General features: G+C 40.0%; 1 protein-coding gene across 15 annotated transcripts in view; it reads left to right on the top strand.

Moving 5' to 3' along the window:
• PRDM2 (PR/SET domain 2) overlaps positions 1-21,056 on the top strand; it is a 124,486-nt gene that overhangs the window by 86,510 nt on the left and 16,920 nt on the right. For 10 of the 15 annotated variants that reach the window (XM_043531909.1, XM_043531910.1, XM_037881331.2 and 7 more), the window contains 2 exons: positions 2,899-3,003; positions 4,689-9,168. In XM_043531909.1, coding sequence (XP_043387844.1) covers positions 2,899-3,003; positions 4,689-9,168 — 4,585 coding nt within the window. Of the gene's footprint in view, positions 1-2,898; positions 3,004-4,688; positions 9,169-11,404; positions 13,005-15,838; positions 15,919-17,547; positions 17,665-21,056 lie in introns of those variants that run through there. The other 5 variants (XR_006286493.1, XR_006286492.1, XM_043531906.1 and 2 more) reach the window with 5 other exon arrangements.

Here is a 21,056-nt window from a genome sequence, read left to right as displayed (position 1 = left end):
AGTGTGCTTCTAAGTGAGAGACGTGGATTCCAGAATACATTTCACATCTCTGGCCAGAAGGTCATGTATTAGAAAGTTTTGTGTCTGAGAGGCCTAAGAACATAAGTGATCTCTCTCCTGCCATGTATCTCCACCCTCTGACAAACAGGGGCTAGGGCAGGGGTGAAAGTAAGTCTAGGGACTTACCGGTATGGGGCTGGGCTGGGGCTGGCTCTGGCCCCCGGGAGGGGGAGGGCTTTGGGCGGAAGGGATGGGGCTGAAGGAGGTCAGAGCCAGCCCCGGCCCACCCTGTACCGGCAGCATAGTTCCTCCTTCCCCCTCCCCGGGGTAACAGCGGCAGCCGGGGGCTCTGGCAGCAGTTTAAAGGGCCGTGGGCAGTAGCGGCGGCCGGAGCCCTGGGCCCTTTAAATCGTCCCTGGAGCCCTGGGGAAGCGGCGGTGGGGCTCTGGGGATGATTTAAAGGGCTCAGGGCTCTGCCGCCGCTACCGCTCCGGGCCCTTTAAATCGCCGCCTCAGCCCGCTGCCGCTACCTCAGGGCTCCAGCAATGGGGCTCTGGCAGCAATTTAAAGGGCCAGGGGCTCCAGCTGCTGCTGGGAGCTGCAGGCCCTTTAAATTGCGCCTGGGGAAGCCAATCCACCCCGGTGTGGCGAACTGGCTCTTGCCGGTACCCCGTACCGGCTTACTTTCACCTCTGGGCTAGCGACACCATTCCTTACCCATCCTGGCTAATGGCCATTAATGGACTTAACCTCCATGAATTTATCCAGTTCTCGTTTAAACCCTGTTATAGTTTAAACCCTGTTATAGCCTGGCAGAGGATGTATTACTTCTCTTCTAGCGGTACCATTCTAGCAGCTGGGTGGGCAGAGGTGTTCATTTTCAGAAGAGATGGCTGTTTTTAGGGCTTGTGTACAGTTGAAAGTTAATTCAGATTAAGGTAGGGTGTGCATTTAAAGTACCGTAGCTAGTCCTGAATAACTCCATATGTTGACCATCTTATTTTGGAATAAGAGTTCCTTGTTCCTGTTTCACTTAATCCACTTTTGAATAACTGAATAACTCCATGTGTAGACAAGCCATTAGCTGCAAGGGAAATATGTAGCATACATCAATGTATCAGAAGTGTGAGATTTTTCAAGGATGGAAAGTTTACCCAGAATGAAGATGTAAGTAAACACTTTTCCACCCTACATACACCTGTGAGAGCCTATCCCTTACCCTTTGAATATCATAGAATTGGATGAAGAGAGACCATATATAGGAGCAGGAGGAAAACTCTGGAGAGTATACCCTCAAAGCCAATTTGTAAATGAAGTTTCTGTGCATCTTTCAAATCATTGGCTAAGGCTTCTAATAATTCCATATTTGGGCCTTTTTTCCCCCGAGAAGGCCTCCCTTTGCAGATGGTACAGACACAAATGGAGAGCAACATATTGGCTATAGTTACAAAGTTATATTTGACCTACGTTTTTTTTCTTGCTACAGCTTCTTGGATGGAGAATTTCTCCGTATTCTTTTCTGTCTCACATTAGCTATTTCTCGGGGAGAGAATTGTCTGTCCTCTCATCTGTAGTAAGCATGTCTGGTTCTTAAGCTTTCATTGTAGGTCTTATTGTCTAAACCATTCCTTTTTTTCCTATTCTCTTAACTTTGTCGAGTGTATCAGAATGTGCTGCCCAAAGGTTACATGCAGCATTCCCAAGTAAGGCCTAATCAAAGTCTGATAGAGCAGACTAGCTACCTGACTTGCTTTCTTGTAGTGTTCCTTTAGTATTTTCTGGTTTTGTGTCAGCATTGCATTATTCACGTATATTATGTTCATCATCCCTATCTTTCTGTAATTCTGCTCACTAACAACTATTACCCAATTTTATATTTGATTACTCTTTTTATGTAAACCACTTTATAGTTACCTTTTTTGAATTTCATTGATTTCATCTTTCTCCAGTTTGTAGAAATCATACTGTGTTTTAATATTTTCTTTTGGAATATTTGATTCCTCTGCTTTTTGTATCACCTTCTTCCAAGTCATGGCTGAAAAGAGATGTAGAATTATTTTGAAAACCTACACAGAAGTATATGGAACCCATGTGGAATACCAGTTGACAGCACTTCTCAAATTGACACAAAGCATTAATGAGTGCAGTGACGTTGTAGCCATGTTGATCCCATGATATTAGAGAGACAAGGTGGGTGAGGTCATACCTTTTATTGGACCAACTTCTGTTGGTGAGAGAGACACCTGAAGAAGAGCTCTGTGTGAGCTCGAAAGTTTCTCTCTCACCAACAGAAGTTGGTCCAATAAAAGATATTACCTCTCCCACCTTGTCTCATAAAATTGTCTAAGATACCATTAATGTGTAACATCATCCTTATAAAAGTCTTGTTTGTCTAGTATACCTATGAAGATGTCAGATAACTGTGTCTGAATTAGTTGAGTTACACTGCATTTCCTTGATCCTCTTTGTGCCATCAGTGAAAGAAAACTAGTTCAGCATGTTTTTGTTTCTGACAAACTCATCTTACCTTGTACTGATCATTTATTTTTCCTCTAGGCATTTGTAGGCTTATTGCTTTTTCAGTTATAGTGACGAAACAGGTATCAAAATTAAATTGGCTAAACTGTTAATTTCTTGCAGGTCACCTTTTTTCCTTTGTTCTGTGCTTTGCCCTTTAGCAATCTTTTTGCATACGCTTAATGTACTCCTTGAATGTTGCTATCCCTTTTTTTTTTTTTTTTTAAATTGAGGATGTGCCATTTATGTTCCTCAGGAAAATGCAGTAATTATTCAAAAATGTGCAGTTTTTTCTAAAGCTGGGTTTTGAATTTTGTCACTCAAATTTTTTTTAAAGAGTTGTTGAGCAGCAGTAGACAAATTTTTTGTATTATTTTTCAGGGAAGAAAAAGGAGTGTAAAAACAAGGGAAGGAAGGCAATAGATACAAAGCAGAGAAAGACTGATTTGGATTTTACTTCCACAGATATGAGGGAGTCTAAAAAAGGTAAGATTTTTCAGTTCTCATATGAATTTCTTTAGGTATCGTATTGAATTAAAGGAGGATATATATAGCATTATATACTAAAACCAGCAGCACTATAAAAATGTTTATACTGTGTGCCCAGCTATCTTGTAGTGTTAAATAACTTGAAGTTACTAGTTGTACGTTCAGAGAAGTATGTCATTTGTTCACACTTTATACAGTGCAGAAGAGTTAGCTTAGTACAGAATTTAAACACAAAATCCCGAACCCTCAGATGGAACATAATAAAGAAGTCCTTATTTTAAATTTAAGTCTTCTGAAACTTAGAAATAGGATCAAGATGTAGTACCAAATGACTTTGGGAATCATGGTATAATAATTTTATTATATAGCCACTGGCTGCCCTAGCCTTTTGCCCAGCCATTTGGATTGCTCTACAACAGAATAAAACAAAGTGCAGTATAATGCAAACAGAATAAAATACCATCTCTAAAAATTCTCACACAACAATTGATGCAGTCTGTCTTAAAGGTGACCTGCAGAGCATATTTTTGAAAATTGGTTTCTGCCCATTTTCACATTGTGATGTATATTTTAAAGGCCTGAAAGATCTTTTTAAGATTTTTTTTTCCTGATTGTTTTTTTGGTTTAGAAATATCAGGAATGTAAAGTCTGTCTTCCCTGGCTTTGTTGTTGGACCAGTGGGAGATATAATTGAAGGAGGTAAGGGCAGCATGTAACTACCGGCTTCATTCAAGATCTTTTCCTCCAACTACCCTCTGACCAACCCACTAAAAACTAGTAATCCTGGGAATCTGACACCTCCCCTCCCCCCTGCATACCCCAGCATTCCCAAGCTAGACATATAAAGGAGGCAGGGGAGGAATTTTTGCCTTAACTGCATAGCTGCTCTGCTGACATACTCTGCTTGTGCACGTTATCAGCAGGATAGCTGCATTCCCTTCATCAGGAGGTATTGATGATGTCTGAAGGCAGGTAGATGAAACTGGCATACAAAAGTGCCTTCAGAGCCAGTTTACTGCAGCAAATGATGCTCATAGTATATCTGATTTAGAAGAGGGTGGGCTGTGCCTGTGGGGATTCTACAGCTACTCAGGAAACAGATTTTAGGGAATGGAAAATAACAAATTGGATCGAATAATGTGTTTTACAATGTGTTTAAAAACACCAAACAAACCCAGATTGGTTTATTATAAACAAAATTTAAAGTAATTTCAGTTTTCAGCCAAATTCTAAAACTTATTTGGCTGACTTCTTAGATGTGTGTCCAGGCAGAGTTCAAATTTAAGGTCTTGTTTCCCCGAGTTTAAAAATGGTGACAAAAGTCAATTTCATCTGATGATTTTTGTTTTAATATCCAGAAATACACAGTGAAATGTACCAACACCCTGCTCTCTTTCTTGGAAGAGGCTTAGCTGGCCACAATGTTAGCAGTAATTCTCAGTTTCTCAGTGTATTGAATTCAGTCCCCTTTGGTCAAAAAAGTGCAAACAGGAAAATATGAATACAGTTTTTTGTTCTAAACACTGCATCTTAACAATAGGAAACAGTAGCATACTAGTACTCATAAATATTGAGCATATTGGCGGGGGGACACGGGAAATGAAAGGGATTATAATATTGTGGAAAATTTGCTAAATTCACTAATGCTTTTCTTTCTCTTCCTCCTTTTCTTTCTTTCTTAGACTATAAAGAGGAAGATGAAAAGCCATCTGTTTCTGCTGTGCTGTCACTGGAACAAACAGCTGTGATTCAGGAGATGGTAAATCAAGATGTTCTTCCAAAACTAATGATCCCAAGTCCTACCAGTGAGCCACGAACAATGCCTGAAGACAAACCAGGAGCAATAACTTGTGGATCAGATGATTTGGAGGAGGAGGAGGATGAAGAGGAGGAGGAGGAGGAGGAAGATGAAGAGGAGGAGGAAGATGAAGATGAAGAGGAGGTGGAAGATGCTAATTTACCTGAAGAAAGTCCTGGAAAAGAGCCTACAGCGGTGTGTGAAGAAAAGCTAGACTCTATGGAGGAACAAAACAGCATATCGGAAGAATCTCCAGAGAACTCCCCGAAGAAAACACCTGTTGTAAAAATTCCTAAAGCAAAAGGTGTATCTAATGGTGACCTCCAGGAAACATTTATGTTTCCCTGTCAGCATTGTGAGAGGAAGTTTACAACAAAGCAAGGACTTGAACGCCACATGCATATTCATATATCTAGTGTCAATCATGCTTTCAAATGCCGATACTGTGGGAAAGCCTTTGGCACTCAAATTAACCGGCGAAGGCATGAACGGCGTCATGAAGCAGGGCCAAAAAGGAAACCATTCTTAACACTAACTTCGGCCCCGCAGTCTGATGTTGCTGATGGACAGACATTTGCAGATGATGTTCTTAAAGATGAAGTCAACGTTTCCAATCTTGTGCAAAACTTCACAGTCTTGGATTCTGAGAAGGTCTCCCAAGAAATGTCAAATTCTACCTTTGTTGAGGAGAACAAGGAACCCAAAGAATTGCATCCTTGCAAATATTGTAAAAAGGTTTTTGGAACTCATACTAACATGCGTAGGCACCAGCGTAGGGTTCATGAGCGTCATCTTATTCCCAAAGGTGTCAGGAGAAAAGGATTCATTCTTGAGGAACCACAACTTCAAACCGAGCAGGCCCAACCAGCCCAGAGCGTGTATATAGCAAGTACAGAATTAGAAGAGGATGGTGAAGCAGATGACATATATATTATGGATATTTCTAGCAATATCTCAGAAAATTTAAATTACTATATTGATGGTAAAATTCAGTCCAACAGTAGCACTAGCAATTGTGATGTGATTGAGATGGAATCCAATCCTGCAGACCTGTATGGAATAAATTGTTTACTTAGTCCAGTCACAGTGGAAATTTCTCAAAATTTAAAGTCTACACAAACACACATGACTGATCTTCCTAAGGAGCCTTCTAGCGGTGGAAGCAATGAATCCAAAAAGAGGAGGACTGCCAGCCCTCCTCTTTTACCTAAAATAAAAACTGAAATAGATCCAGAACCTATAACTGCTTCATGTTCGTTAAGTCTTCCTCTTAGCATTTCAACAGCTGAGAGCTTACCTTTTCATAAAGAAAAAAGTGTTTATTTGTCGTCCAAGTTAAAACAACTTCTTCAGACACAAGATAGTAATAAGATAACTCCGTCATCAGCAACAGCAACTGAAATCCCTAAATTAGGTCCTTCTGCTACATCTTCACCCATTTTGCCTTCAGTGTCTAGTAGGTTTAAAAGGAGAACCAGCTCTCCTCCCAGCTCTCCACAGCACAGTCCTGCGCTTCGAGACTTCAGCAAACCCGGTGATGGAAAAACCATGTGGAATGATACAGTTCTAGGTTCAAAGATGCCAAAATTAGAAAGTCACAGCAACTCACCTGCATGGAGCTTATGTGGGAGGGAGGAAAGACAGACTATGAGTCCTCTGTGCTTTGAAGACTATAAAATATCTAAGGAATGGACAACAACTCCAACTTTTGGTAGTGTGTGCAACCAGCAGCCATTGGATTTATCTAGTGGTGTAAAACAAAGGTCTGATGTCAAAAGCAAGACTCAGGTTCCTTGGGAATCAGTGTTGGATCTAAGTGTGAATAAGAAGCCATATAGTGACACTGAAGTTAAGGAATACAAAGAAAATAATTCAGTGCAGCCAGCATGTAGTGGTATTAAAAAGAAGAAACCAACCACATGCATGTTACAAAAAGTTCTGCTGAATGAATATAACGGAACGGATGTAGCTACTGAAAGCACACCAGATTTGACTTTGAATAGAAGCCCAAGTCCATGTAAATCAGCAGTACCCCAGCCAGAAACTGAAGTTGATCGTGGTCTGTCAGCACCTACTGTTGAGTCCCCTTCTCATTGTTCCTCTGCTTCCCCTTTGCCTCAAACATCTGCTATATCCTCCTCATGTCAGTTGCCCCCTCTTCTAACGCCAACAAATCCTTCCTCCCCACCACCCTGTCCTCCTCTGTTAACACTTGCTATGCCACCCCCTCCACTCCTTCCTACTATTCCTTTACCACTTCCAGATGCCTCTGCCAGTGTCACTCCCAGTCCGTGCCCATCACCACTCTGTAATACCGCTACACAGTCCCCACTTCCAATCCTTTCACCTACAGTATCTCCTTCTCCATCCCCTGTTCCTTCTGTTGAACTTTTTACTATTGCTTCACCTGGTCCTCCAAACCTCTCCTCCTCCTCCTCGTCCTCATCGTCGTCCTCCTCTTCCTCTTCTTTCTCCTCTTCGTCGTCGTCCTCCTCCTCTTCTTCCTCCTCTTCTTCCTCTTCCTCTTCCTCTTCCTCTTCCTCATCTCCTTCTCCTCCTCCTCTTTCAGTAGTTTCTTCAGTTGTTTCCCGTGCTGATAATCTGGAAAGTACTCTCCCCATAATAGCTTTTAAACAAGAGGAAATGGAAAGTGAGCACTTGAAGTCAAGAGGCGATCCAGAGACTTCAAGTGAAGCAGATGTAGTTCAGGAAACGTTCAATAAAAGCTTTGTGTGCAATGTCTGTGAATCACCTTTTCTTTCTATTAAAGACCTAACTAAGCATTTATCTGTTCATGCTGAAGAATGGCCCTTCAAATGTGAATTCTGCGTACAGCTATTTAGAGAGAAAACTGACTTGTCAGAACATCGCTTTTTGCTTCATGGAGTAGGAAATATCTTTGTATGCTCAGTCTGTAAAAAGGAATTTGCCTTTTTGTGCAATTTGCAACAACATCAGCGAGATCTCCATCCAGACAAAGAATGCACACATCATGAGTTTGAAAGTGGGACTCTAAGACCCCAGAATTTTACAGATCCCAGTAAGGCAAATGTAGAACATATGCAAAGCCTACCAGAAGTTTCCTTAGAACCCTCAAAAGAAGAGGAGGAGGAAGATCTAAATGACTCCTCTGAAGAGCTTTATACTACCATAAAAATAATGGCTTCTGGAGTAAAGTCAAAAGATCCAGATGTTCGTTTGGGCCTCAATCAACACTATCCGAGCTTTAAACCACCTCCATTTCAGTATCACCACCGAAATCCTATGGGTATTGGAGCCACTGCTACAAATTTCACTACCCATAATATTCCACAGACCTTTACTACTGCCATTCGTTGCACAAAATGTGGGAAAAGCGTTGATAACATGCCTGAATTACACAAACATATCTTGGCATGTGCCTCTGCCAGTGACAAAAAGAGATACACGCCCAAAAAAAATCCAGTACCACTGAAGCAGACTGTGCAGCCTAAAAATGGCATGGTCATTATAGCTGGCACTGGAAAAAATACCTTCAGACGAATGGGACAACCTAAAAGACTTAATTTCAATGTTGAGATTAGCAAAATGTCTTCTAATAAGCTAAAACTAAGTGCATTGAAGAAGAAAAATCAGCTTGTCCAGAAAGCCATCTTGCAAAAAAATAAATCTGCACAGCAGAAGGCAGACTTGAAAAACAGTGTATCGGAGTCAGACTCTCACATCTGCCCGTACTGTAATAGAGAATTCACTTACATTGGAAGTTTGAACAAACATGCATCTTACAGCTGTCCCAAAAAACCCATCTCCCCTTCCTCTAAAAAAAATGCATCCAAAAAAAGTGGGAGCTTCTCATCATCTGCAAGTGGCGATAAAGGCAACAACCAGCGCAGACGGACGGCAGATGCGGAGATCAAAATGCAGAGTATGCAGGCTCACTTGGGCAAGACGAGAGCACGAACCTCAGGACCTGTGCAGATTCAGCTGCCTACTGCATCCTTCAAATCAAAGCAAAATGTAAAATTTATACCTCCAATTAGATCCAAAAAGCCAAGTCCCTCTTCAGTGTTAAGGAACTCCAGCCCTGTAAGAGTGGCCAAAATGACTCACATTGAGGGAAAAAAAACTAAAGTGGTGGCCAAGAATAATTCTGGAATCTCAAGCAAAACATCCCGGAAACTGCATGTCAGAATACAAAAGAATAAAGCTGTTTTGCCAAGTAAGTCTGCCGTGGCAAACAAGAAAAAGGCAGATAGGTTCAGTGTAAAATCTAGAGAGAGGGTTGGAGGACCTATCACTCGGAGCTTACAGCAGGCAGCTAATGCAGACACAATAGAAAACAAGAGAGAAGAGAGCAGTACAAAACAAGAACTAAAAGACTTCAGGTAAGCTTTTAGCTTCAAGTTTGACTAAAACAGCAACACGTTGCATGTGGGCTTTCCAGTTCCCTGGTCTTTGTAGAATTTTTCTCAAATTTAAGGTAAAGAAGATTGAGCTTTGCACAACTTGCAGCAGGATCTGTTGCTCAGTCATGCCGAGCTACATTGCACATACTTCATTATCTCTGTATTTTGTCAAATCACATCATGAAATATCATCCACAGAGAGATGGAGCAAACCGAATTGGAAAGCCTGGCAAACATATTTAACAAAATTTGTATGTCATTGGATAACATGACCTTGCTACAGCATATAATGTGCAGTCAAACACAGTAATCATTGATTTAATACATAGTGGTTCTGTATGTTCAGAATCATGACTGAATTCCTCAACTATTTACCTAAATATTTTGGTTCAGCTATTGTTTAAGTATTGCCTTCATAACAGATAGAATAATACGAGAATATAATGAAAAAATAAATACAGAGATAGTAACAATACAGTTATTGGTCAAAATCTGTTAACTACTTGCCCCAGTATATAATTAAGGGCAAAATGCTCTACTCCACTTTTAGCTACCAGTACGAATGGAAAACCCTCTCATCAGGCCCAAAATTTGTCAGCAAGTTGAGCCTGAGCAGAAGCATTATCTCCCTTATCCTCCACAAAGCATAGCAGAAACCTCTCAGAAAATTTTTGGGAGAATGGCTAACTCAGGCTTCCCAACTCTACACAGCATTTTCTGCCAGCAAACCAATGGAGAAATCCTGGGTGGAAATTTTTTTGGCTTCCTGGTCCAAACCTCTCAGTCCCTCCAAAGGAGTTGTGACGTGGGTATTGACAGGGATTCAAGGTCAATGTGATGACTTAGGGACTCCACGGCATATTGGGAACATAGGTCCTAGGCATATTGCACAAGGGTCTAGCCCTCTGCATAGGTGCTTCTGAGATAATTGGGAATTCTTGTGTGTCTAGGGATATCCATAGTTTGGGAGATCTCCTATCCTTTAATGCTGTTGAGCCCCTTCCATCCTGGAATGGATAATGTGGTGGCATATTTACAACCTCAAGGCCACTGAGTTTTCCTGCTCAATACTTCTTCAATTCTTTTAGCAGTACCTCCCTCTTTGAGTGATTTATAGTAAACATCAGATGTGATGGACAGATTTAACTGCCTGATCTTATATTTTTTCTTGCCAAATTAACTCTTCCAAAACTCATATAGGGGAGAGAGCTGTCTGTTGTTGTTGTTCTGGTTGCAGTACAGTGCTTGTGATTAAACAGTAATGCAGGCCTTTCATTTTTAATGATCCTTTGGAGGAAATACTTTTGTCTAAAAGTACAGGTTTCAACACAGGCGCATTATTCCAGTGGGCTAAAGGGGAAATAGACTCCAGTTACTTTGAACTATAAACAAAATCAATACACACACACAAGAAAGAGAAGCAGAAAAAAGGTTTTGAATTTTTGTCAGCCAGTAATACAGAAAAATGTCTTCAAAGAGCAAGAGAAACCAGCTAGCCCTAATTATCTCACAACATCAATGTCTCTGTATTACAGTACTTGCCTCAAAATCAGTTGCTGTCTTGCAGAGCTGTCTGTAAACTGTTGTTAGTAACCAAGGATTTTGCATGAGACATTATACTGGAAATCAGTAGAATTTGGAGCCAGAGATGTATATCTTGATTAGCTATTTAATAATAGATCACATTGAAAAAAAGTGATCCTTTGCACGCACAGAAGTTGTTTCAAAGTGTTCACGGCATGAATAAGGATTTACATAGAGACAGCTTTGACATTCTGTCTCAAATATTATACATTTCCCATTGCAGCTCGCATTGTTGGCTGGTCTTAAGGATAGTTCAGCTAAAAAGGAAGTTTGCTGTTTTGTTTTAGGAATATGCCATTTAAATTCATAAACCTGGATTTTATTTGCCTGCTTATCCTTGATATTTATGTCAAGAATCAAGGGTTTCTTGCCCTAATACATTAATTGATGCCATACACACCAGGCATCAGTCGGCAAACTTTGATTCTGTTCTGCACGCAAACATTTGTTTTTTCCAGGAAATCTTAATTAAGTATTTTTCAAAACCATCTGCTTCACTAAGCAATTGTTTGTCTTCAAGTCTACTTCTCACACTTTGGTTTGTGTTTTCTTTGGAAGCATATTCAGTTCATAAGCAGCTTATACTATTATTTTTGTCATTTATCTTCAGTTTTTGTTTCTTATTTTCTAGGAACCTCCTGTAAAAACAAAACAAAATTCCCTAAATGCTCAATTTAGGATAAGCACTACGACAATGGATGTGAAATCCACCAAGCTTGCGAAACCAGCTGAAACTGACTCACAATCATAAAATGCAGCTGATTGCCTGCAGGCTTCTTGCTCTGATGTTTAGTGTCAGGCATATGTTTTCTTCATTGGTGCCTGATACACATGCTGGGCTACAGGATGTTTTAGATACAAAGAGAAGGGTACTATTAATAATAACTAAAAGAAGGAAACAATATGGGCTAAACTGAACAGAATCTGCTGCCACTGAACTGATAGCTCAGATTTCTGGTTTTGCCCATATCTTGGTGAATGGCATGCAAAAAGACATTTCAGCTTAAACTTTGCAAAGCAGGTTCCTGTTTTATCAATAGTTCGTTGTAGAGTCAGGGACGACAAATGTTGCTGCACTCAAAGTATTTTTGTCATGTATTGAGTCTCCTGAAGCTTTTCTTTTAAATTAACTAGTAGAGAGGACAGAATTTTCTCCTTTTCTCCTTCCACCCCCACTTTTTTGTTTTTAAGTCTTTTAGATGCCCTGCATAGATGTGGGAAAAAACAGGTTTGGACATTTTATGAATTTCCCAATCTCCTATTTATACATGCAAATAAAACTTTCTTCCTATAGAAATGAAATACTGGCACCAATTTCTGAATTCCATATAATTGGACACAGTGTACTATTTTATTAATAAACAGGCCAGAAACGGGGCTGTGTAGGTGTATATTTTGAAAGATAAATGTATAATAAAATTACTGTAAAAGGTCTGACACCTCATTATCTAATAACTTAAAAGCAACAAATTGACCTACTGCTCATAAAGAGCTTTTCATGGAAATATCATTTCTCGTGCATTTATACACCCTGCCGGATTAATGACTCAGTTGTTGGAAAGCAGCTAGTTTCATTATGCACCCTCCCTCTTCCCCTTCCCCCTCCTCTCCCCTCCCCCCTTGACTTAACAAGTAATCTACCTCTTAAAATTTGTAGTTTAATACTTGTTTGGTGAATTTGTGCCACTTTCACTTTCACTATCATTCCCATTTTGTTACATTTCTGTTATGGGGACTTTATGTTGAAATATTGTATAAAGCATTTGTAGCAAGTTTAAAAAAAATAAAATATTTAAAATTATTTAAATTGTTTTGGACACTTCAATTGTATTATATGTGATTTACATTTTACATTAATTTCTTTTTTGTTTTTGTTTTGGGTTGTTAATCTGGAGAGTGTGCCTGTATTAAAGTTTGCTGTTAGTTATATTTTCTTTTGTTGGAGAGTGATATAAAGACTATTCTAATGAAAATATTAAAAATTACAATTTGACATACAAATGGGGTTGTCCTTGCTTTTAAACATTTTAGCCTTGTTGGATATATTTAAAGTGCAGGCAAGCAAATGAAGAGAGGTTTTGTTTTGTTTTTCCTCCAGCATGAAATAAACCTTGGATATCTCTCAGATGTATAAGATCTCTCTGCCGTTGCAAGCACTTAATGACCAGCTAGATGGGACTACCGTGGTACATTTTATATAACTGTAACCAATAAAGTAAACTTTTTAAAAACTTGTGAAAAACTTGCTTTTTGTACCTAAATGTGGACTATGAGAAAAACATCTAGAAGGAATTAAGTAAGCTTGCATCCTTTATATAATAACATAGAGCTCAGCAAAGCAAATACACATAAATCCTTCAGGGGGTTTTGTTGTTGTTGGTTTGGGTAAAATTAATACCTTGAAATAATACCACTACAAATGCAAGGGCATTAGACTTACGTAATACTCAGTGATCTTTAGATTTTTTTTTGTAAGAGGTAAATAAAATATTCCATGTACACAATACTTAAAGTTTATACCCTGATTGTATTCCTAATTTCTGAAATTGTTTATCACAAAAATAAATTTTAAGGCTTATTGAACAATTTGGATTTTTAGAATATTGCATTCCAAAGCAAGGAGGAATTATGACATGCCTGATATCCAAGCTAAAATCTTCCAATAGCATAGCTGTTTCAATTTACCAACTTAAGACCTGCCTACATTAGCATGACACTTAGTTTAGTTTATCGTGGTTCTGACTGTAACTGTATTAAGTTAATCTTTATTCACAGACATTTTAGAATATCCATCATTAACACTGCAGGAACAAGTTAATGTTTTACAGTACATGAAAACATAGAACAAGATACCATGTGATATTCTCCCATGATTCCTTTCACTGTGTACACAGACTTGCCATTGAATAATAGGAAATATCCAAAACTGAAGTCTATTACATGACTGCCTATTCAAATAAATACCTTTATTTATTTGAATGAGATTCTCGGATAACTCTGTTTACTTCCTGGTATGGAAGTAAATACCACACTACAAGTATTTATTTTGGAGGCATTGTGCTACCCATACCAGGGTGCCAGTCAGGAGCAATTGGCATAGTTCTGCAGAAAACCCTGTGAAACACTTCACCTTTTTAACATGTTTAAAATATTCAGGCTGCTCGCTCTAGTAGTATTCAAATTTTTTAACCATTTAAAAATTGTAAGGAAAGCAGGGTCAATCTGTGCTAAAGTTCAGTCCCAGTGAGGCTATGTTTTTTATGGTGGTTTTCTTCTTGAACATTGTTTTATGCATAAAAACTAATTGCAAATTGTGGGTGAGCAAATACTTTTAAAGGCATTTTGTATGTGGCATAATGTGCACTGTAGCTTGATGCCTAGTGTGGTCTAGACACTAGAATGCTGCAGAGACATGCTGTTAGTGTTGGTTACATTAGCAATTGTATAACTATTCAGTTGAATAGGATGTGACACTTTAAAATGTATAATTGATTACGTTTTGCAATTTTTAGTGATTGAAAGCATTTTTTATTTATTACTTATGCATAGTTAGTTACATGGCACACTCCAAGAAAATTAAGAAGTGCGAAACAAGTTTAGAAAAGCATCCTACACATTACGTTAGATATTAGATTGAGATTTTTAAAAGTTGCCTAGGGACTATAGATCCATTTACCTATTCATTTCCAGTCCTTCTGACACTGGCACTAAAACTTCTCATCAAATGCTTATTTAGTGCTCAGACCACTTTCCCGTTGGCTGTTCACCACAATCTGGCACCTTGGAATCTTTTTCAGCAGTGAGATCAACAATGAATTGGTCACTGCTCTCCTGCTTTCGATGCTTTGGTAGAAGCTTCCATTGCCATTGTATCTTGCCTGTTCTGTGATTGTATCCTTTGCTCTGTAAGGCTCTCAGTCTGGCATCTTTCACAAACACAGAATTCACACACAGCATTTTCCAAAGGGGAAAGTGCGAAATAGTATAGATCTGCATTCCAAAATAAAATCGGATCTTTTTCAAGAGAGTACAGGCATTGCCATTGCTAAAAGAGGTGACAGTAAATAGAACGTGCTCTTCAAAGCAGCTCCTTTCTCCCGGATAAGCAATTTTACATTTACCATTGCATCTCATTTACGTAATTGACTACCCTGTGGATATATATAACCATCGCTTTATGATCTAAACATGGATGCAAAAATGAAGGTGGCTGAAATATCTGGACTCAGACAATGAAAACATTAAGCTCTTCCCTCTTACTGAGAGAATATACCTGACGTTGGTAAAATGAAGTGAGAGGTATCAGCTTAATATTTAATACATACTCTGGCACTATAGTCTATCCTTCTATGGAACTAGTGAGCTAGTTGGTCTTTTCCACCTCTTTAACTACTATTATCTTCTAGACTAGCAGGAGTAGAAGTTAGTCCTATAGACTAGGACTAGTAGTGTAGGGAACAATGCTGCCCTGGCAGGGCTGTGGATTAGCTCTCCTCCTATCTCTAACATCCTTTTGTCAACTGCCCCAGCCAGCCAATTCAGGAAGCTGTTGCAAACACCTTGATTACTCAGTGAGAGCTCCCCTCAGTGAAGCTGCCCCATTGGCTGACTGACTTCACAGACAGACCAGGTGATATGACCTGACCTGACTCTGTCCCACAATCCCATGCTGGCTGGGAAAGTCCGGTCTGTCTTCTAAGATACATTTCATGTGTTTGTTCTGAAATGAAGGCTTTGCATATTAACGCCAGTTTCTACTGCTATATTTTGTGTGTCATCTTTTCCCATTGTGAGGCCTTGTTTTAAAGCTAGTGGTCTAATTTGATTATAACATAGTACTTGGCAGTAAAGACATCTTAAAGGTTCAGACAAACAGCTGTTAATGGTTTTAAAATGTTTATGGGAAATTTTTAATGTATAATTTTTCTTTTTAACCATAAAGTACAGAAAGGATTAGTAATTTGCTATCACTTTTGTTTTGTTCCTGGATGAATCTTCCTTAAATATTTGGTGGTCTCTCATTTCCATATTTTATTGAAATTTCCCATTTTATTTTTCATTCCAGATTACTTTTGCAAAAGTGAATTTTCGTTAGATCTGAGATGTAGCCCTCCTCTTTTGATCTTCAGATCTATAGACATTCAGGTACTACAAAAATAGGTGGGACAATAAAACCCCTCAGAGTTACAAATACTTCAGGAATGGAGGTTGTTCCTAACTCTGAACAAAACATTATGGCTGTTTACAATTGAACATTGACTTAATACAGCTTTTAAACTTTACTATGCAGAAGAAAAATGCTGCTTTCCCTTTATTTTTTAGTAGTTCACATTTAACACAATACTGTACTGTATTTGCTTCTTTTTGCGGGGGTGGGGGGAGTGTCTCTGCTGTGGCCTGATTGTGTACTTCCAGTTCCAAATGAGGTGTGTGGTTGACTGGTTGGTTCGTAACTCTGCAGTTCTACTGTATATGAAAACATACATAGAAAGGAATGTATGTATTTTGTGTGTCCTTTCAGCCTTTAAGGACCATTCATTTTTTTGCCCCCACTAAACACAAGAGAATTGTGTATCCTTCAAACTTGGAGTGGGATAGATGTCTTGATTTTTTTTATTTGTTTTTTGTTTCAGTTCATTTACTAGACATTCCTTTGGGGCGCATGAGCTCATTCTCCAAGGTTTTTTGCAGATTTATAAATATGACAATGTCAAAAGTCATCTTTTTCTTAGTCCCATTTTTGGTAGGTATCAAAAGCTTAATCCTAAAGTGCACCAGAGCTCTGTCAGAGCATCCTGATGATTCTATCCATTATGTAATGGAGCTTGCACACCAGGGAGGGCTAGCTCAGGAATCCTCAGTAGCCTGTTAATAGCAGCTTTAAAGGCCCTACCTGGTACCAACAGAGTGGCCCCAGCAGCCAAAATGGGGGCTATAAACTGATGGATCTGGCTGTTAGGGAATATCTCCAGTGTAAGGGGTTACATGTGACTCAGAGCTGGTGTAATGGCTGTACGTACCTCTCCGGTTTCCCTCCATATAGGGCGTACAACTGAGAGGGTGAAATTCACCCTTTCGGAGTGGCCCTACACACCACTTAAACCTAATGTTGAGATCTTAAATGGGACTTTGTGCATTCCTGTTACTCTAGGGCAAATTGCACCCTGAATGAATAGCTGAAAATATTGGTGGACAAGAAATTATCCAGCCCCTTTTTCAATCCAGCTACACATCATTTGATTTCGTGACCACCTCCGGTATTGAATTTCACATGCTGTGTATTGTGTTGTACGCTCTCTTCAGAAGACACCTATCCCAACTCTCATTACATTCCTAGGATAAAATTCACCAAAATGTTAAGAAGGCTTCACAGAGCTTCCATACTGAATAAAAGAATCAGTGGGGGAAGGGGGTTTAAATCTTATCAAGGTGTTTATTCTACCAGAAACAAATTAGCGTAATCTTTAGTGTTTATAGTCCTATTCCCTTATTTATTTTAGACCAGTTTTGTTTGTATGTCTGTTAACGGGCCCATCATCATGATTAACCATCGGGTACTTTTATGCTGCATTTTGGTTATTACATGTCTTGTTAGCTGCAAGTAATAATATGCATTGTATAGCCTTACAGTGAGCATGCTTTTATTTCGCATTATTGTGAGCAAGAAAAGATCCATGTTCTTGAATTCATCCCTCTATAATGTTATGAATCTAAGTAAGTTGTGCACGGGAAAGCTTGTGACAGCCTATTACTTCTGTGTTTGTATTCTCTTAGGTTCCATACAACACCCATCACTACATACCCGAGCACTTTCCAGAGTCAGCAAATTAAACAGAGTGGCTAGCGTCTGTCAATTGGAGTTTCCTCTCCATTTCTGTTCGTCTTCATGGGGAAAAATGCATGTATAGTACTTTTTTAAAGTTAATGTGCTAAGTGGGTGGTGGTGGAGAAGTCAAGTTAAAAATTTCATAATTTGTCTAATAGTATTAGAGCCCCCACCAAGAACAGGGTCTTATTGTGCTAGTTGCTGTACATACGCAGAATAAGACAATCTCTGCCCCCAAAGAGCTTACAATATATAAATAGCCAAGAGAGCTAAAGGGCGGGAGGGGGAACAGGCACAGAGGTGTGAAGTGACTTACCCAAGGTTACACCTGGAGGTCAATGGTAGAACCAGGATTAGAGCCCAAGTTCCTGACTCCCCAGGCCAGTGCCCCCTCAACGGCATTTAGGCCAGAGTGGAGTGAAGTTGTAACTTTCGGTTCCTCTGGGGGTGAATTCTGCGGCCTTGGATCAGCCTCAAGAAGGTCCCATCTCCGGCACCAGCCCTGAGCTGGACTAATTGAAAGATCTTGGAGACAGAGTTGGCCTTTTAAGTCTCCTTAGCCCAGATCATTTAGCCCTTTGGACAATAACAAAGAAGGGTTCTATGAGACGTCAGTGTATGCGGGGAAGCCCCAGGGTGCTGTGCTTTTGGTAGTCTGTTGCTGAAATTGTGCCATTCCGTTCTGCGTTAGTTGCAGTTTTCTTATGGCTGATTCAAGCCCAAGTAAACTACACTGCCATAATCCATCTGGGAGGTGATGGCGGGCCTGGGTATTGTGCCACAGTCCTCTAACCAATTAGCAATGGTAAAAGGTGGATGCTGCTAAATGAAAGCCCAGCATCAGCTAAGAGTCCTGAACTGCAGGCTGCTTTGAGCTGTTTGGGTGGCATATAAACCAGTGTACACGGGGAGAAATAACTATTTTACTTTGATACATGTAGTAAAGCAGTCATGACTGGGTTGACTGGGTTAGCCAGAATACAGTGGGGTAGTCATGGTTCAATTTCCGTAGGAGTTACACACAGAGAGAGAGTGAGTGAGTTATGGTGCAATTAAATAGAGCAGCAAGATCCCAGCCTATAGTCCTGTCATGAGCAGACTTGGTTTTGTTGCACTGAGTGGTCTGTTACAAAAATATGTCCCTAAAATATATTCATGCCGAAATTCCCAAGATGTGGGCCATCCGCAGCTCCCATTGAGTCAACAGGAGCTGGAAGTGCTCGGCACCTCTGAAAATCAGGCTATCAGCTTGTAAAATGACCTGGAAGAGGAAATGCACCCTAGCTGATAGAGCAATGGATAAGAAGCTGGGATCTTGGGTTCTAATCTCAGCTGCTTAGTTACTGACTCCCTGTGCAACATTGGTAAGTCATTTGACTTTCTGTACCATGGTCTGCTCATTAGGGAAACTAGGTAAAATAGACTATTTCACTGATGACCAGGAGCTGCAGCTGACCTGACTTTTGCATGGTTAGTAAATTATAAAATGCAGGATGTATTAGAGAATTAGAATTAAAGTCTTGGAAGTAATATAAAATTTTACAGCACAACTGAAAAAATAAGAGACCCTAGAGTTTATAATAAAGCAAAACCATGCATTAATGCCGAACTACTTAGGATCACCAATGTCCTGTATTCTAAGAAAAGATTAATGCTTATTATACAATTTTTTTTATTAGGATATTACGGCCAATGTTTTTGAGCCTTCAGCTGGGATTTTCAAAAGCACCTGAGTGTTAGGTGCTCAAATCCCATTGACATTCAGTGGGAGTTGGGAGCCTGATTTTAGACTCCTTTGTAAATCTCAGTCTGAGTATTAACTGTGCCCACATTAGGGGGGTGCCTTGATTTAACCTGTGTATAGACTAGTAAATAGATCCCTTTATAAATTCCAGCCTCGGTACCTAAAATTAGGCCTCTAACTCCATATTTATGCCCCTGTACAGAAAAGCTGTGTGCCTACACTTGCCATTGAAGTCCACGGGGCCTGCAGAAGCTGAGCACCTTTGAAACTCTGGCCACATCTATTAAGGTGCCCAAATATTGTTTTTTTGTTTCAATTTTAATAAAAAAGATGTGCATACAAAGCTCTAAGTCAGAGATGGGCAACCGGCAACCCAGCAGCTGCATCAGGTCTGCCACAGCCCAGCTCAGGGCAGGGGAGCTGGTAGCACCAGGGCCGGGAGCGGGGTGGAGAGTTAGGGTGGAGGGGCGGCCTGGGTGCAAACACGGGCATTCCATGATGCTGTGGTGAGAGCCAACAGTCTGAAGCAGGAGGCCAGGCCCAGCTCGCTCTCCAACCACCCTGTTCCGGAACCTTCCGCCCCTCAGAGACAGGACTTGACCCAACCCCAGCCCCACCCAGGCTTGTGTCATCCCCCTGGGAGGACCCACCCCCAACACACACCTCAGCTTGCTAGAAGGTGTTAGAGGATTTTGTGGTCCTCTACTGCCTTATAGCTGCCCATCTCTGCTCCAGGTATCTTAATACATAATTAATACAGCAAAATCCCAACATTAAAGTACTCAAAAAGGGAACTCTTCTGGTTTACTACCTATTTTTTTTAAAAAAGCTTCCCTCTACTGAGACGCATACTCTATTCTGAGACGCATACTCGACCCTCTCCAAAACCCTGTTCAACAGATGTCTTTTGCAGCCTGCCTGGAAAGTCACCAGATTTGGGCCATTTTTCAGATTTATATGATTAAAGAGCCTAAATTTAGGCACACAGATTTGGAAATATTTGTCAATGTCAAGTAACTTCTTCCAGTTGCTTAAATTTGAAGGGCATTTTACTGTCTTGTAATGTTGTCCAGTGCGGTGGGGGCCCGGGAAGAAAGCACATACTTCTGGATTTTACTGATTATCTGGACTCGTTAAATATGGAGTGCGTATTCAGTGTGGCATTCATCAATGTCAAGTTATTTAATGATCCTTCCTAAATTCAGGGGAAAACCTCTCTCACTGAGGTCACTTATCAGTTGTTGCACTCGTTGATCAGAAATCGTCCCGGGGGTTGGCTAAATGATTTGGAATCTTGAACAGCCTGATGAATATATGAGTTCCGTTGGAAGTAGATGGATTTGTCATTTCAGAGTAAATTCCTGGAATAATTGCATGCAATCTATTCACAAAACTGTCTAGGGAATAATACACATGGTCTGAAATGAAATATGAGGAAATAAATCTTTTTAAAGGGATTCTAGCAATGATATAAACCATGTTTCATGCATGTGCTAGTAATCATCTGTATAATTGATCATGATATGAAAAGCAAATGGGTTTTTACTTCTGGGGTTTTAACTTTAACTTTGGGGAAAGTTCTGTGGGCTGTGTTGTACGTAAAGTCAGACTAGATGATCACATGATCCCTTCTATGAGCTAAAGTCTTCTGACCTTCTATTTCTAAAATGCTTGGGGTTTTTGGCATGTGTGTATGGTCTAAACAGTACGCCA

The sequence above is a fragment of the Chelonia mydas genome, chromosome 18, assembly GCF_015237465.2.
Source record: "Chelonia mydas isolate rCheMyd1 chromosome 18, rCheMyd1.pri.v2, whole genome shotgun sequence".
In the NCBI taxonomy this organism is placed as follows: Eukaryota; Metazoa; Chordata; order Testudines; family Cheloniidae; genus Chelonia; species Chelonia mydas.
Note: the sequence above shows the minus strand (reverse complement) of the source record. Positions and strands in the feature narration are given on the sequence as shown.